This window comes from Chlorocebus sabaeus, chromosome 7, assembly GCF_047675955.1.
Source record: "Chlorocebus sabaeus isolate Y175 chromosome 7, mChlSab1.0.hap1, whole genome shotgun sequence".
Taxonomy (NCBI): Eukaryota; Metazoa; Chordata; class Mammalia; order Primates; family Cercopithecidae; genus Chlorocebus; species Chlorocebus sabaeus.
Window position 1 is genome coordinate 105,090,169 of NC_132910.1, and position 18,219 is coordinate 105,108,387.

Genomic DNA, 18,219 nt, shown 5'->3' on the forward strand with positions numbered 1-18,219 from the left:
AATAGGCATTGAACCAAAAAATGTATAACTGAATGCACAGTGGCACTCTTGTAGTATAATCCGTACTCTAAGTATTTTGCCAAAACAAGTACGATATATGAAAAACTTGAAGGGACACTCACCTGCCTCACAATTTTCAGTCACGAGCCCTTTATACAGATGGTGGCTGAAGGAAATCTTTACATCTTCTCCTTCCATGTGGATGACCAAGAGACCTGTGGTTGTCCTGGCTGGAACACCCTGGTCTGTAACTTTTAACTGCAGCCAGATAGGGAAGTATTCTGAAGATGGATTTTGCTGAAATTGAATTTCTCCTGTATGTTTATCAATAGAAAACATTGACTGAGTCTTTGCAAAACTAAAAACCACAGTTCCGTTGGGCCCCAAGTCTGGGTCATCGGCTCTCACAATGACAGTTGTCTGGTTTGTAGGCGACTGGGGGGAAAGAAACACATCAAAAGGGTTTTGTTCCAAAACTGGATCATTGTCATTAACATCAGTGACACATACTTTTATAATTACAGTAGTGCTTCGTGAACCCTGGATGCTACAGTCTCTGGCCACAGCACTAAATGTATGCTGAGATCTGGCTTCACGGTCGAGGGTGTTGCTGGTTCTCAATGTGCCTGACATAGGATCAATGGTGAATGCATCAGAAGCCTCATCAGTCAGAAAATACTCAGTTTGCCCATTCAGGCCTTCATCCTTGTCCACAGCTGAAAGCACAAAAACCACTGTTCCCACTTCAGCATCTTCTCTCACAGAGAACTGGTAATAAAGTGTGGGAAAAGAAGGACTGTGGTCATTGGCATCCAAAACTCTAACTTGCAGGTGTATTACAGAGCTCCTAGGCGGATCTCCCAGGTCAGAGCACAGAATGGCAAGGGTAAAATTGCTGACTTGTTCCCGGTCCAAAGCACGAGTGGTTGAGAGTTCTCCTGACATCTCATTTATAGCAAAGTACTCATCGGTATTTCCATCTATTAAAGAAAACAATTCCAAATTCATCTGAATTGAAAAAGTAGCAGCTCTTTGCTAGCACTGTCTATGGTATTCATTTATACATTCATTCAAAAATATATTTACTCCCAATTATATTGTATCTTAGCACTTCTGTAAATATTGGGGATATAACAGTAAACATGATAAAGGCTCTGCCCTCATGAAACTTCTATTCTATTGAGGGGATAAACAGAATAATATGATTCAATGCCTATCTTTAATCAGTCAATAATTAGAACACTTGCTTTCGCTGATTTGCAGCCGTATGATTTTTTTGTGTGCATCTACAACTTTTAATTTTAATATCTTTTTCCTCATAAGAGGATAAAGATGAATGTTTTATTTAATACAAAACAATAGGAGTTGGGGATAAGAAACAGAATATAATGTCCTTTTTTAAGATATCAATCAGAAATGAACAGATTTGATTTGTAGTTATTTTCCCAAATATTACCCACTACAGATTTCATGTCTGTTATACTATTGCAGTAAGCCTTCCCTTCTACATGTCCACAGTATTTTGTCCATGAATCGTAACACTTTGGTTAGAGTTAGTTGGACAATTGCCTATTTCTTCCAAAACATAAATAAGGCAATGTTCTATTCATCTATTCCTTTAAAAAATCTGCCCTTTATTATATTCCACAGTATCGAGTAGAATAAAACTTAAAATTGAACACAGGGACAAAAAGCTTTCAAAGACATTTTTAAATAACCCTGAAAATTAGTGAGGAGAAATGTGGTTAAATACTTGCCAGTCATATTCTTGGATGAAGAGCAGGACCAATAGTGTGGGAACTTAATAGAGTCTGCATATCAGAGGCATATGAGGACCAAGTAGAATGGTATTCAGAGGAAACAACAGCAATAGGTAGTTTTAGGGAGGAGGAGCGGGCCCTGCATTTGTATTCATGAGGCATAGTTAATTTACACCAAAAGTAGAGATGATTGGACAAACCCACATTTCTGTAGTATTTGTGGTTGATAAAGTGATTCATTCATTCAGCAAACATTTGATGAGCACCTAGTATGTGTCAAGTTTGTGCTTGAGATCACACATACGAAGGGAGTAAGACATGACCTAGCTCCAGCTCCAACAGTTTACCGTCTAAAAGGAAAGGCTGGTCAATACTTGGATATTAAAGTACCATGTGAAAATCATATGTACAGAGCTAAATTAGTGCATACAGATAGTGCTAGCCAAGGGGTGCTGTTTCTCTGAGAAGTACAGAGAAAGGGCACATAATCCTATGTTAGTATGACCAAGAAATGCTTATTGGAAACAGTGACATCAAGTCTCACCCCTAAAGTGGAGGAAGCCATACTACAAGTTTTGGAGAGAGTGTTCCTCTCACAGAGGAAAGAGCCTGTGAGAAGTTCTAGGAATGTAAGAATGAACAGGCTGCAAATGTTTGGGTGTGACTAGAACACAGGGTTCCTGGGTGTTTGTATGTGGAGAGTAGGAAAAGGGCTGGCAGTAGTGGCAGAGGAAAGACATGAATTTGGGAGGTAAGCAAGGGTAAATGGTGAAGGGCTCTCTGTATACCGCTGAAGATTCTATAGTTTCTCCTGAAATCCACGAGGGAGCCCCCTGAAGGATTTTGGACAGTAAAGTGTCATGAATCAAATTTCTATGTTAAGAATAGTATCGAGGCAGCAATGTCAAAGTTTGATTAGAAAACAGGATGGTTCCTATAATCCCAGCACTTTTAGAGACCAAGGCAGGAGGATTGCTTGAGCCCAGGAATTTGAGTCCAGCCTGGGCAACTTAGTGAGACCTCATCTCTTTAAAAAAAAAAAAAAAAAAAAAGTTTTTAAGTTATTCAGGCATGGTGGCATATGCCTGTAGTCCCCACTACTCAGGAGGCTGGGGTGGGAGAATTGCTTGAGGCTGGCAGGGGGTAGAGGCTGCAGTGAGCTGTGATTGCACTACTGCACAGCCTTGGTGACAGAGAAAGAGCCTGTCTTTTTAAAAAAAAAAAAAAAAGGAAAATGAAAATGGGAAGGTTAAGAGTCATAGTAATCTACTTGTGCAACAAGGGGTATCTGAAACAATATATGCATGCAGGAAGTGAACACATTGCAAAGATATTAAAGAGAAAAAATAAGAAGTTATGGAGAAAGGATTCATGACCCGGCTTAGGCCAATAAGTAAAGGGTTTGTAGATCAGTCAATCATCTCTAAAAGGAGGGCTGAGTACAGCTGGGTTACTTGAAGTTGTCTAAGGAATTTACTTGGAAACAGGTAGTTTTTTGGTAATCTCCAGAAGTTCTATTTAAATATCCTTATTCCTAAAATTGCTCTACCTGAGAGCGCACCTGGGATCATGGAATTTATCTTTCCCACATTCACCTTTATAAGCACTCTTCTTGCAAATTAGAAAAGAAAATCTCCCTCTCACCCAAATAAATGGCTGTCAAATAAAGTGATAATTCCCAGTGTTGAAAGTTCTATGTCAAAACAAAAACTGACTTTAACGCCTGGGGAAAATATCCTTTTGCAGTAGGAGAGGGTCTCTGCTATCAACCAGATTATAGGGCCTATTCAAGTTTTCAAGTGGTAGATAAATAAAAAATAAAGACTATTCATTAACTTTTTGGCATATAACTCAGAAGGCGTACAAGTACTAAATTAACTTTTGTAGCAATACTTCCATTTTAAAAAAGGTGAGCAAGAATTTTCAGTGCTTACATCTGTAACAAAGAGAAACAGCAACAGACTTGGCACTGTCCTTTGCCTTTTGCCTTATTTTTTATTTATTTATTTATTTTTATTTTTTTAGATGGAGTTTCACTCTTGTTGCACAGGCTGGAGTGCAATGGCGCGATCTCGGCTCACCGCAACCTCCGCCTACCGGGTTCAAGTGATTCTCCTGCCTCAGCCTCCCGAGTAGCTGGGATTACGGGCATGCGCCACCGGCTAATTTTGTATTTTTAGTAGAGACGGGGTTTCTCTATGCTGGTCAGGCTGGTCTCAAAACTCCAGACTTCAGGTGATCCGCCCACCCCCGCATCCCAAAGTGGTGGGATTACAGGCATGAGCCACTGCACCCAGCCGCTTTGCCTCATTTTAGCAAAAAGGAACATGCATTCCCAGATTCATGAACTCACTGGGAAAAAGGAACCCATTAATCTGATTCAGAGATGCATTTACAACACAATTTTACTTTTTATGTTATTACTTGTCAAAATTTGGAATGCACTTTTGCTATTTTAATCTTACAGTCACAATAATCTAATATTATTTTCAAAACTGAGACCTTACGTTCATTGGAAATTTTTAGAAATTTTAAATTTATCCACATATTTTAATTGTAGAAAATTATAATAAAATGATCAATACTTTAAGCAGAGAAGTCCATTACATTATGATAAAATTCTGCAACGATGTAGAAAGGTAATATTGATTGAAGAAGCAAAAATGCAAAACATGTAACTGAAAATGCTTGTTCATACATATAATTGAAAAAAACAAGTAAAATTCTACATTTTTATTAACTTAAAAAAATCATATTTCAAACAGTAGAGTCTGTGAACTATGAAACGGTACAATTCACTTGGCATTCCCAGTGCCCTGCGCTCCCTGGGACTGCGCTGTGCAGGCGTCTTGGTTTGTGCAGGGTTCTTCTCATCCTTGCCAGCATCCCCTTCCCCTTGCCCCTGAGGCACCTCATTCCCTTCTTTGCCGAGTTGCAGGGGGCTATTTTAGGCCTGGGTTCTGTTTTTGGAAGGGCAGGTTTAACAGACAACCCTGCCTATCTCCTGTGTGGCTCCTCCATCACCTTTGCTGTGTCACCTTTTTAGCCTATTTCCTGGGCATAGTGGCTTGGCAGGCAGCTTTGCCAATCCAAGTTATGCTCTCTGTTCCTGGAGAGATTTCTGAGTCCCACAGCCATCCGTAGGAGCTCCCAGTTTCCAACCTGGCTGAGAAGGTGGCCTCATCTTGGGCAGAACAGGTGGAGACTTTGGGACCATGAAGGGACATGCAGAGCCAGGAAAGAGGAAGGCAACACAAGGGGAGGATGACTTTCATATATATACACATATATATACATACACACATACATATGTATATATATACACACGCATATATACATATACACATACATATGTATATATATACACACACATATATACACACACATACACATATATATGAAATATATATATGAAATATACATAAATATATATACACACACACATATATATATTTTTTGAGACGAAGTCTCACTCTTGTCACCCAAGTTGGAGTGTAATGGCGTGATCTTGGCTCACTGCAACCTCCGCGCCCCGGGTTTAAGCGATTTTCCTGCCTCAGGCTCCCAAGTAGCTGGGATTACAGGCACCTGCCACCACACCCAGCTAAGTTTTATATTTTTAGTAGAGACGGGGTTTCACCATGTTGGCCAGGCTGGTCTCAAACTCCTGACCTCAGGCGATCCGCCCACCTCAGCCTCCCAAAGTGCTGGGATGACAGGTGTGAGCCACCACGCCTGGCCGCCTTTCATATATTTTTAAGGTATTTTTTATTCTATCGAATACTTTTAAAAGGTGATATAACAGTCTTATTTTAATGTGTCAATATTTAGGATATGCTGGGAAACACACCTTTGTTACTTTTTAAGTTTATGGAAAAAGTTTAGTTGACAACATAAAAATATGTGTGTGTTGGTACATACATTTTCAAGAGTAAGTGAAGCAAAAAAAAAACAAAAACAAAAACAAAAAAAACAAAAAACAAAAAACAATAGCTGAAGATCACAGGCAGAGAGTAGCAGAAGGACCCAGACCATGATGGGGGAGGTAGAAAGGGGGTGAGACTGATGTGTCATTTTGGACACATTGATAATGCAATGCTGTTGGATATAAAGACCGGGTCCTTGGGGCTGTCAGGAAATTGTGAAACAATTTGAAATAGGAGGAACAAGACGAGTAGGTGTCCTGGCATTGAAGAAAGAAGGGTGGGGTACAGGTGTCCCGTGTGTCTTTGCCATCGTAGTGGTCTTCCATCTTCACTGCCTTTTTGATCCCTCTGTAAATTGTTGAAAACTTATAATAATGTAAATGATTCTTGTCCACAGAAATGCAAGTAAATCTGGTGAAATGCCACTGAGTGATGTCTTGCAAATACACCTTTTCTGCATTTCAGAATTCCTTATTTGCTTTGTGTGTGTGTGTGCCTATGTATGGCTCTTGGAATTCTCCTTGAAACAATTTTAACATCTTTTTGGGTTACTCATTAATTAGTGAGTTAAATAAAAGTTATTTGCAGGTACCATTTTTATATTTGTATGAGAGTTATTACTTTACTTTTAAAAACAATATCCTTTAATGGGACCTAGATCTAGGATGCAGATAGAGATAGGAGCCGTTGGCATCCCAGTGGTAGCTAAAGACAGGGACTGGATGAAATGACCCAGTAAGAATCTGGCTATGAGAAAAGAAAAATTTAAAAAAAATTGAAACAGATCACGTGAAAGCAACAAAAATACAAACACACTATCTTTTCCATCCTTACATCCACTAATGTTAGCATAGAAGAAAATTCACAGCAGTTTGCAAAGGCAGATTTTTAAAGAATGTGGAGAGCAGTGGTTCAAGGTGGCTGTGAGAAGGAGGTAGAGAGAAAGCTCATGGCACCAGTCAGTTCTGACTGGGTGTGTATTTTGTAGAGAAAGGCAACAGGCATCAAACATAGAGTAATCAACACAGAGTGTGTATCAACTCAGTCAGCATCCTGGAGGAAATTTTACTTCAAAAATACTTACCGGCCGGGCGCGGTGGCTCAAGCCTGTAATCCCAGCACTTTGGGAGGCCGAGACGGGTGGATCACGAGGTCAGGAGATCGAGACCATCCTGGCTCACACGGTGAAACCCCGTCTCTACTAAAAAATACAAAAATTAGCCGGGCGCGGTGGCGGCGCCTGTAGTCCCAGCTACTCGGGAGGCTGAGGCAGGAGAATGGCGTGAACCCGGGAGGTGGAGCTTGCGGTGAGCTGAGATCCGGCCACTGCACTCCAGCCTGGGCGACAGAGCGAGACTCCGCCTCAAAAAAAAAAAAAAAAAAAAAAAAAAAAATACTTACCAATTTGGAAGGCTGAGGCACAAGAATTGCTTGAACCCGGGAGGTGAAGGTTACAGTGAGCCATCACGCCACTGCACTCCAGCCTGGGTGACAGAGTGAGACTCTGTCTTAAACAAACAAACAAACAAACAAACAAACAAACTTACCAATTATGTGATACTCAACAGCTCTATTATTGCCAACATCCATATCCGAGGCTAAAACAGTATAGACAACCTCTGGTTCCTGGTTTTCCAGAACCTCAATGTCATAACTGGAAACAATAAATTCTGGTGCATGATCATTTTCATCTTCAACAGTGCAGAGGATTGTTGTGGTGCTGGACAATGAAGGGAATCCCCCGTCTCGTACTAATACTGACATAGAACACAAAGACGGCATGAATTGTGGCCTTTGATTCATACCTAAAATATATTTGTTCTAACTAGACAAAGTCAGGCTAAACTAATCAGGTAGCACTGACTAAATAATATTTTATTTAAAAATACCCCACCAAAATGTAACATGTCACATTCCACCACTGAACCAGTTTTTTTTGAAGCATGGTCAAGGAATCCCTTACCTCGAAGGGTGAAGACTTCTTGAATTTCTCTGTCAAGCATGGTGGTTGTCACTACCTCTCCAGTGTCTGAATTTATCTCGAATGATTCAAATGAAGCACCTGGCATGATTTCAAACTGAAGTTTGGAATTGACTCCTTAAGAAAAATATAAAGAAAAACTTAGCAATCATTTATTTGAAATACATTCATCCTCTTTTCTATTTCTTTTCCTTTGAACATGTTAGGCCACAGAGGAAAATGGCAAGATTCTCAAACAGCCTTTAAATTAAGGTAAAAGAAAAATTCTTCTGGCTGTTCTTGCTAAATAAAAGCCTCCTGGGCTGAAATGCTTGATTTTCAAAAGTCTTATGAGACTTCCCCACAGTGAATGCTTAGAATTTTTTCCTTCCCATAAAAAATTTCTTATGAGTGTGCAACTCTACAACATATTCCTAATTACTCCTAACACCGCTGATTGTGACTTAATGACTTAATTGTAAGCTTGCAGGACAAATGACAATTTCTGCAGATTGACTCACTGTTTAAAAGCCTGTGCTAAGTTATAGAACTCTGTTTATTCTCAACCTCAAGAAGAGAGCACCTAGAATTGCTTATATATGTATTTCTGTTTGTTTTGTTTTCCACTTAGTGTTCAGTCTGCTATCCAGAGTGAGAAATGTGGTATCACATTACTACGCATTTTGGAAATAATTCTTCCCATATTTTTGTGGTTTTATTTCTCCCCTGAGAAAAGTATCACGTCATTTCCATCACTAATAGTATGAAGATCATTCATACTATTAATTTTAATGAGTTTATCCCATGCCATTGTAATTTATTTGCATTTTACACAAGTTCCTCTCAGTTATTTTCCTATGTTCTTTTCTTAACTGACAAGAATCTAGGTGTGCACACAGTACTCAGAATGTATGATGTTATACTTTAATAAAAAATGAAATGGCATTCTTTTGGTCTTAACAAAAAAACTTCAATTACAAATTTCCATCTTGCCAGTCTTAAAAAGTAAATTTTCATTCCATTATGATCTGGCAGATATTATATAGGACTGAGAGCTGAAACGAGTGACACAGAATTCTAGTTTTATATAAGAATGAATATACATATCTTATTACTATATAACTCAGAGGAGAAATATATTTGAGATACAATTCGCAGGCATTGGAATGACCCCGAGAAAAAACTCTAATAACATAGGACCAATGGATTTGATATGACATGGTCAGAGGTCACCAAAATGTTTCATTCTCTTTTTAGGCAATTGGCATATTATTAATGATATTACTAAAGGATCATTGTGATTATTTCGGCAACCTAAGGATCATATAATCTATTCTATAGCAAAGACAGAATTTCTTAAAGTTCCAGGTTGTTAAAATTTGTTATTCCTATCTCTGCCTACCTTATAAAAATGAGAACAATATTATCTTATATCTACTTTCCTTTTCTTCAAGAAAAGAGAGAAATATCAGGTGCCAAGCATAGTACTGTGTGCCAAACAGAGAGTGCTGAGTCAGATGTGACCTCTGTCTTCAAAAAGATCACACGGATCTTTGAAGTTTTAAATGAATGAATACATTTATATGATTTTGTTACCCATTATATATACACCATTGCATATTATTTTATATGATTTTCTTACATATTATATATACGATTGCATATTATGTATATTACATATTATAGAATGCTATATATTATACATTTTTAAATTCTCACTACTTGCCAAACCTAGAAAATGTCTTCAATTATTTACACATAAATTCAGATCTTTCTGCTGTCCCTTCCTCCCACAGTTCCCATTTTCCTCTAATGTGCTTCACCACTCTACTCAGTATTTCTCTGGCTTTTTAGAAACTTCCAGATTTTATTTTTTTCTATTATTCTACACAAGTTTTTTTATCCCTAAGATAACAATACATTCATCTTCAATCCTCCTAGTATATTATTAAGGATAAATAAGATCTTTACCTATAACTGTAGTCTGCATACATACATTTTTCATACCCCAAATTTCATACCCTTTACAACATAGGAAGTAAATTAAATGTATTTTACTATGGCTTATTTAGAATTTAACTAGTGCCTTCACTTTTCCTCCTAACACCCTTATAATCCTCGTAACAAACACAGCATCATCAAACTTGAGAACTAAGAAAATAAAAATTAAAAAGAGGTTATTTGGTCTCATTCTATCACCTCACTGAGCAAACTGGAAATTTGGATCTGAAGATATTTAGCGATATCCTTATCACACATGCCCACTGAAGGATATGTGTGTGTGTGCCTGTGTATATATGCCCATACCTATGTGTGTATGCACGCCAGTGTGAATACACACACACACACACACACACACACACATCTTCTCTTAGACCTCGAGATCTGCAGTCCCATGACTTCTTAATTCCTCCTGCCCTAGGATACCTCTCCTCAATTCATTTCTCTCCTTCTCCAGTCCAGCCCCATAAGCTATCCCTCTAGCAATCTTGCATGGTTACTCAGGTCCTGGGGCTTTCTGCCAAAGATGTCCAGCAAAGCTTCAGCCTGGGATCATTGCAACCATCTCTTTACTCCATTTGAATATCCAACGAATGACTGGAGCTACAGAAAATTTCACAACAGCATGGATTGAGACAACTGCAGTGCCGTTGTATGTGGCAATCTTTCCAGGTGTCTGTAATCACCCTTCTTCCATTCAGGTCTCCTACCTGACCACTACCTGGCTTACTCTCACAGATCACTTCCCTTTCCATTTCCCAGAGAGAAAGGAGGTATTCAGAAAGAACTCCCTCACCCTCTGCACCTGTACTCAACTGCATCCATTACACCCTGCCTCAGTGGCAAAAGTCAGTCTTCAAACACACTCTCAGAATTTTTCTGTCAGGTCTAGTCTTTCTCCTAATTTTTTTTTCCTTAAATTATATCCTTCTCTAGCTATAAGAATTAGGCTTTTTTCTCCTTCTCTTTGTAGCCAAATTTCTTTTGAAAATCATATTCAGTCTGCAGCTAGCTTCAAACCATGCCATTCCCAGTTACTCTTTCTACAGTGACCAGTGACCTTCTGGTTATAAAGTCTACTGGCCATTTCTAGTTCTTACCTAACTTGTCTTTTCTGTGGCATCATATATGGCTGACCAATATTTTTAAAAAAACAGAAAGAAAGAAAAGAAAGAAACAAAAGAAGGGAGAGAAGGAAGGTATGAGGAAGAGAGAAGTAAAAAAATAAAAGAAAAATAACATTGTTTGTTTGTTTGTTTCTCTATGACATATTTTTCTCCTGCTTCCAGGAGTGGGGTGCATTGACAATCAATGTGCTGGCCATCACGCCATTGTCATCTCACTCTACACATTCATGTCTTCAGTTTGCATCCATATCAGTTTGGTTGGTTCATTTATTTATTCATTCATGAGTTCCTTTATGAATGCACAGATACTGAGTGTCAGGTACTGGAAACGCACCACTGAATAGTTACCTTGGTCATCAGTTTCCCTCTAGAGGGGAAGATGATTACATCAATGAGTAATGGAAAGTGTGATGGAATATATGAAATCACTGAGGGAGTGGATCAGAGAAGACTTATCTCAGGTATGTAGTTTGTCATTAATTATCTCACTGAACTAACATATATACAGAGTGATCTTAGGTGCCAAGGTACCGTACCATATGCTAAAAATATAACTGCTAGTAAACAGACAAATTTTCTATCCTCACGGTGTTTACAATATAGCACTGTATACAGATAAGCAAGCTGACAATTCCCCTTGAATAGACATGATGGGTAAGTTGAGTTGCCTTGATAGAACCAGAAACCCTAAAGATGAATAGGAGTTAATGGGTAAGAGGGAAGAAAGAAAGTTTCAATGAGTTCAAAATAAAATCCAAATACCTTACCACAGTCCGCAAAGTCCCATATGATGTGGGCTCTGCATATCTTTCCAACCTCTTCTCATGGACTTGCTCCCTTGCTATATTCTTATCCTACTGGCTTCCTTTCTGTTCTCTGAACATACTAAACATCTTTCTGTTGAGGCCTCTGTAGTGGCTGTTCCCTCTGCCCGCTCCTTTCAGTTCTTCACATGGTGTATTATTTATTAAACCATAGTGTCTCAGATCCAAATCTGTTCTTCTATACTCCACCCTGTGATGCTGGGACTGGGGACCTGCAAACCACATTCTCCATCGCCAACTACCCCTCTCCTAGGGTTTGCCACAAAAGGACACTAGAAGGAGACTGAAAGTCAGAAGGATAGTAAATGGGACTTCCTTCTTCCTAGTTACTTACTGTCATCATCAGCAATGCTATTCAGTCTGTTTTGCTACCCCTTTGCAAGGCCCCCCTCTCTCATTTTCTTCCTAGGGTCTGGTAATCCAAACCTCTTCTTCTTTTCCAGTATTAGGGGTGGTAGCTGCCTTCTAGAGTTTTGTTTTTGTCTTTTTGGTTATCTCAGTATTCCCTTCTTGCTTACTCATTCATCCAACTTCTGTTCGTAGCATCTATTCTTCATGACTGAACACGGCTGATAGAGTACTTGGCACCAGCATTGGGTCTCAGATAACAGGGACTCTGAGACTGGTTTGGTTATGTCTTAGGCTTTGAATACAGAGATGAGTTCCTTAACCATGGGAAATGGAATGCTAGGAATTCAATACTTGGAGCGCTGTCAAGATTAATTAAATTATCAATCATGTTTGACTGTGAAAGTGACTATTAAAGGACTTGAATTCCTTAGAGAACCAAATGGTGCTGACTGACCACATACTGGTAGAAAGGACTATGATGCAGAAGACTGTTTTTCAAAGGACTAGGAAATTATAGAAAGATAACTACAAGCTGAGGCTTTAAACCTGTAACTCAAGTCATAGTTAGAAAGCTGGAAAGCTCCTATTTAGAAGGCCTAAAATTAATCTCCCTGAAGATTGGACCCAAATTGAGTGGCAGGTATAACAAATACCTTGCAAGTAGATGCCTATTCGTATAAATACCTATAACCAGAGTCAGAATTTCAACATAACTCAGGTAGCCAAGTGCAAATCTGACTCAGTCAAAGAAAGCTTATAGTTTCAAAGAATAGTAATATTTTTCTAACTTATATTGGCATAAACCTGAGGAATATGTGTGGAAATCAATTCTAAGAATGTGAGACCTAGGAAGATATAACATTGGTTTAGGCTGGATTTATTGACAGATAAATAGACAATATTGATATTGCTTGCTAGAGAGTCAGAATTTAATGTGTAAGCCCATAGAGCTGTGTCTCTTGAAAGTTTCTTTGATTGGTTGGATTCAATGGGAGCCTATAATCACTTAGGTTGAGACATTTGGTCTTCCTTTGAATACTATAAATAATCCAAAGCTTAAGGAAATGAAAATGTTAGAGCGAACTTATCATGTATGACATGCTCACCAAACACCCCCACTACCTTTCCCAAGAGATCAGAGGACCCTCCCTTCGTAAGTACACTGGGAAAGGTATTAGAAAGCCACCAGCATCCTTGAAAAGCAGAATGGGTGCTGTTTTCTGTAGACTGGGGATGGATGATGGTGCCACTGGTCCCAGGGACCACCTCTTGAGAAGCAACATTTGATACTAATTTACAAGAACTACCAGAACTCATTCGCTTTCACCCATCTTTATGCAAACTCTCCCACTGTTGACAACATCTAGTTGGTAGAGATATTACGATGAATCATGATAATTGGATCTGATGAGCAGAAAGTAGCAAGTAACTTACGTGTCTTAATTAGACACATGCATTAGACTAGGGATCGGCAAACTACAGTCCAGTGGTCAAATCTGACCTGCTCCCTGTTTTGTAAAGTTTTACTGAAATACAGGCACAATATTAACTATGGCTGCTGTCTTGCTATAATGTCAGAGTTGCACAAAAGAGACCGTAAGGCACACAAAGCCTAAAATATTTACTATCTGGTTCTTTAAAGGAAAAAGTTTTCGAGAATTCTATCCTAGAGTAAAAGGTGGGAGAGTGACAGGAGCTGAGGACAGACAGGAAAGCTGATTGTTAAGCAAAAAGGGGTAAAACTTCATCTTCCTCTTCCTCAAACTATGGGAAATTAATAAAGAATTCTTTCCAGGGTTGTGTTATTTTTATGAAGATCATTTTTCTTTTCCTTTCTTTTCTTTTTTTAAGACAGCGTCTCACTCTGCCACCCAGGTTGGAGTGTGCAGAGGCACAATTGTGGCTCATTGCAGCAAATTCCTGGGCTCAAGCCATCCTACTTCAGCTTGCTGGATAGCTGAGACTACAGGAGCGTGCCACCATACCCACCAAATTTTTAGATTTTTTTTTTTTTTGGTAAAGGCGAGGTCTTGCTACGTTGCCCAAAGTGGTCTTGAACTCTTGGCTTCAAGCAATCCTCCCACCTCGGCCTCCCAAAGCACTAGTATTACAGGCATGAGCCACTGTGCCAAGATTCTTTTTGTGTAATGCCTCAACTGTACAATGCCCTCACAATCAGGCGTTTCTAAAGCAAAAGTAGAATTATGCCTGGTTGATTGAATAAAGGAGTAAATAATAAATACATTCTAAACAGTGAGGGCAGCTTGAGGAAGCTTATGTCATACATGCTTCAGTTTCTCAGACCATATGGTCAAAAATATTTATTGAGTTCCTATGTCATATCTTGCACTAATCTAAGAACCTGGAATAAGCGTATTAATAGATAAAAGGTCCTGAATCCAGAAGAAGTTCACAGCCTAGAGAAAAAGCAGATGAATAAACATGTACACAATTATAATACTATATATTAAATGTATTAAGAATATATACCAAAGTTTTAACAGTGATTGTCTCTGAGTGAGTGATGTTATAACTAGTCCTTATTCTTTTTCATCTACTTATTTTTGATATTTGTGTAAATGTATTTATAATAGAATTTTTTTATATATAGAGAGAAAATGTATACAGAGAGCCAAGGAAAACATAACAGCACTAAGGTATTAGCAGAAATACTGCAGCCTAAGTAGGCGATGGCTTCAATTAGCATGCTGTTGTGACTTTCTCTAGCAAATGTTCTATAGCCTTGGATTGGGAAATTCAACTTTTGAAATGCCCTATAATCTAGCCCACCTCTAAATCCTTCTCTTGGACTTTAGTATAATCGACGTTGCTAGAATGGGGCAAAGCCAGTAAGATCGACTTGCGCTTGAATCCTATGGATCTCCTTATGCGCCCCTGGATTAATTAGATTGAATCTAAAGTGATGGGCAAATGCCACTGGGGAAAGAATGATGGGGCACGTCAATGAATAGCTACTAATAAAGTGCAGAGAGACCCAGGGCGGTGGCTCACAACTGTAATCCCTACACTTTGGGAGGTGGAAGCTGGAGAATGGCTTGAAGCCAGGCGTTTGAGGCTGCAGTGAGCCATGATTGGGCCACTGCCCTCCAGCCTGGGGAACAGAGCGAGATTCTGTCTGTATAAAAATTAAAAATAAGAAATAAAAATAAAGGATCTGGGATATGTTCTCTTTAAATAAAGTATAGAGGAAAGTTGGTGGATATTTTGCCTGAGTATATGATACAGAGAAAATATCACTCCATAAAGAAACATTTAAAATAAACTGAATAGCCAGATAGTATTGTCCACTCAAATGAGAAATTGTTATTACAAAATGTCATAGATTCAGATATTTTAGCATCCTTATCCTTTATTTTTTGATACACACACAAATAAGTCACCTTCTAAAGGGTATACAGAATGGCACCTTATAACTTCCTATGAAGATAAAGCTATCAGTCCAGTGGAAGTATTCTAAAATTAGATGCGTCTTACAATTAATGGTGTCTGAGATTTGATGAAATATGGTGTTTCTCCCTGGGCCCAAGTATAGACTTAGGCGGTGCAGTTGTACATCCAGTGCAGCACCAGGGATTCCAGAAAACCAGATGTAGTTTATTGAAGATGACCCCAGATAGAGAATACATTCTTATGGGATAGAAAATAACATCTCACTAATGAATTCTATATTTTGCTGTGGCAATGTACTGTTAAGTTATTTTATGTTAGACACCCTTGAGCGAATGTAAGTGAGTCGTATTCCCAGTGAGGCACCTTTTCCTCTTGGGAGTGGGGGAAGGGCACTGCAGGGGGAGATCTTTTTTCACTAACAATGGAGCTCTTGTTGGTGGCACCAAATGCTGCAGCAGTTTTAATACCTTAGTTAAAATCTGGTAGTTGTTTTTTCCTTTTAATACAAGAAGAAACTTCTGCTAGAGCTAGTGTGAGTCATACACCATAAACATTCAGTGCTCAAATCCCTGTGGGTTTTGAATGCCAAATAACACTGTATACTTACATTTTTAAAAACTGCATCGTAGAATGCTAGAAAACACATGTTAAGCTCTCTAGTATTAAGTAACGCTGTGGTATTTTTTTAAAAATACGTACTATAAAGTAAACCATTCATAAATTCCAGTGTAATGTCAGTTATGTTAAAATCTTGACTACGTCATTTAATTCTCATGCATAATCCTGTTTCATTGTTTTAACCCAATAATCAAAAAAGAAAAAAAGATTGAGGGAAAATGTATTCTAAAGTACGTGCATACACACAAATATTCACATGTATTTACATAACCACCTACTTAACAGATCTGGCCTCATTAAAAACACTGAGATTTCCAGTAAATCAAAATTGTCTCCAAAATATGTAACGTTACATGAGACTCATGAAGATGTTAACGTGTATTTCAAACATCCATTAATTCAGAAAAACAATAATTTTGTACCTAAATTCTCAGTTGGCATACCATAATCTCTAAAATAATAAAGTTTCAATTGAATTATAATTAGCAGGTTGCAGACAATTCTTCTAAATGAAAGTAACATTAACACTGGGCAACTTGACAGTAAAAATCAGAAGAATATATTTATAGTAATTGTCTTTGGTTAATATATGCAAATTTTGAGAGAAATTTTTTTCTCCTTCTTCAAGCATTAAGGCAAGAGGAGCCTTTTTAGTAGAATCCATTACAAAAAAATAAAATTCACAAAATAGAGCAAGGCCAAAGGGAGGAAGCATTTTACATACCTTACTGTTTGCAAAATCACACAACATCAGCAATAGGTTCAGTATATGTCTATATGCTTTGGGAAGCAGTTTTTGTATTGCCCAGCGCCCTGTATTGCTGCGTCCACAGAGAACACTCTAAGGGAACTTTACTGAGCTGAAATTATTGTGAAATACAAAGCTTATGTATATTCTTCATTGTTTCTGACACCCTAAAAATGAATACTGCCAAAAATGTGCTAAGTTCTAAGCACAGATTGGAGCAAACAATCCTCAGCACGCTTCAGACTCAACTCTTAGAAAAACTCTTTGATCACACTGCCCCACTCTGGCCAAAGACAGAAAACTGGGTTAGCCCTTGAAAAGCATGTTCGTAACATCACATACAAATTCATGTAAAATGCCTTTTGTTAAAAGATAATGTTTTCCAAGAGGGCAAAGTATTCAGATATTTTATAATTTACTTTAAAATTTCAAGTAAATATATCTTTTTCCCCTTAAATTAACAACGTACAAGGAAATGCTATTGTTAATACCATTTCCATAAAAACATCTATTACAATTCTTGCAAAAAATAACAATTACATTGATATATAATGCCATTTGCTATATACGAATGTAAATTTTAAAAGACTGAATTATTAAACTGAACTAACACGAATAGTTTATATTCATATAATATTCATATTAGTTCAGTGTTTCACATGTGAATGGGAATATAAACTATTCATATTAGTTCCGATGGAAGAATTCAGCATGTGCTGTGAATAAGAAACACAGCACCATAATTTTTGTAATTATTTTGTTTAAGATAAAAACAGAATATGATTAAAGTTGCTGAACCAGTTGCCAAAACAGCCACAGTGATGTTGAAAAGCAAGTCTAAGAAATTTATAAATTCCTAGTCATAGTAACTGTTTACTCCAAAGTCATTTGTCTGGACACAGTGGTTGAAAATAGTAAAAATAGTAACAAAGTTAACATATTGACCGTTTATTGTGTCAGACACCAGTCTAAGCTCTTTACATGTAATAATTCATTCATACTCATAACAGAACTATAATTTAGGCACTGTTATCTCCATATCACAGATATGTTATGTTAAAATCTGTGTTAGGGAATAGAAAGGATTAGTAACTTGTTCAAAGTCACATGGCACAAGTAAATGGTAGTTTTGGATTCAAATCCAGGTGGTCTGACACCAGCACCATGCCTTTTTCACTATGCTATATCCAGGGGAAATAAAGAACCATTTATCTTCCTCTTCTCAATGTATCTAACTATTATACTCTGAAAGAAGTGTGACGCTTTGTCCATACTTCGATTATTAAGATCAAATCAAAAAAGTGTATGTTAATTAGGTGGGTATCACCCTAATATAAATAATAATAAAGTTAATATAAGCAAATCTTATGTGATATATCTGTATCTTTACAGGTGTATGAGTTTCTGTGTGGAAGCAAATGAAAGAAGTATTAGAAATTTGAGATAACTAGCAACTGTTCATTTTTTCTGAGCCATAACTATTATAAATTATG

General features: G+C 37.8%; 1 protein-coding gene across 1 annotated transcript in view; it reads right to left on the reverse strand.

Annotated features, from left to right (window-relative positions):
• The window catches only part of DCHS2 (dachsous cadherin-related 2), a 272,591-nt gene that overhangs the window by 71,741 nt on the left and 182,631 nt on the right, over positions 1 to 18,219 (reverse strand). The window contains 3 exon segments of the mRNA XM_073017685.1: positions 123 to 980; positions 7,234 to 7,443; positions 7,650 to 7,784. Coding sequence (XP_072873786.1) covers positions 123 to 980; positions 7,234 to 7,443; positions 7,650 to 7,784 — 1,203 coding nt within the window.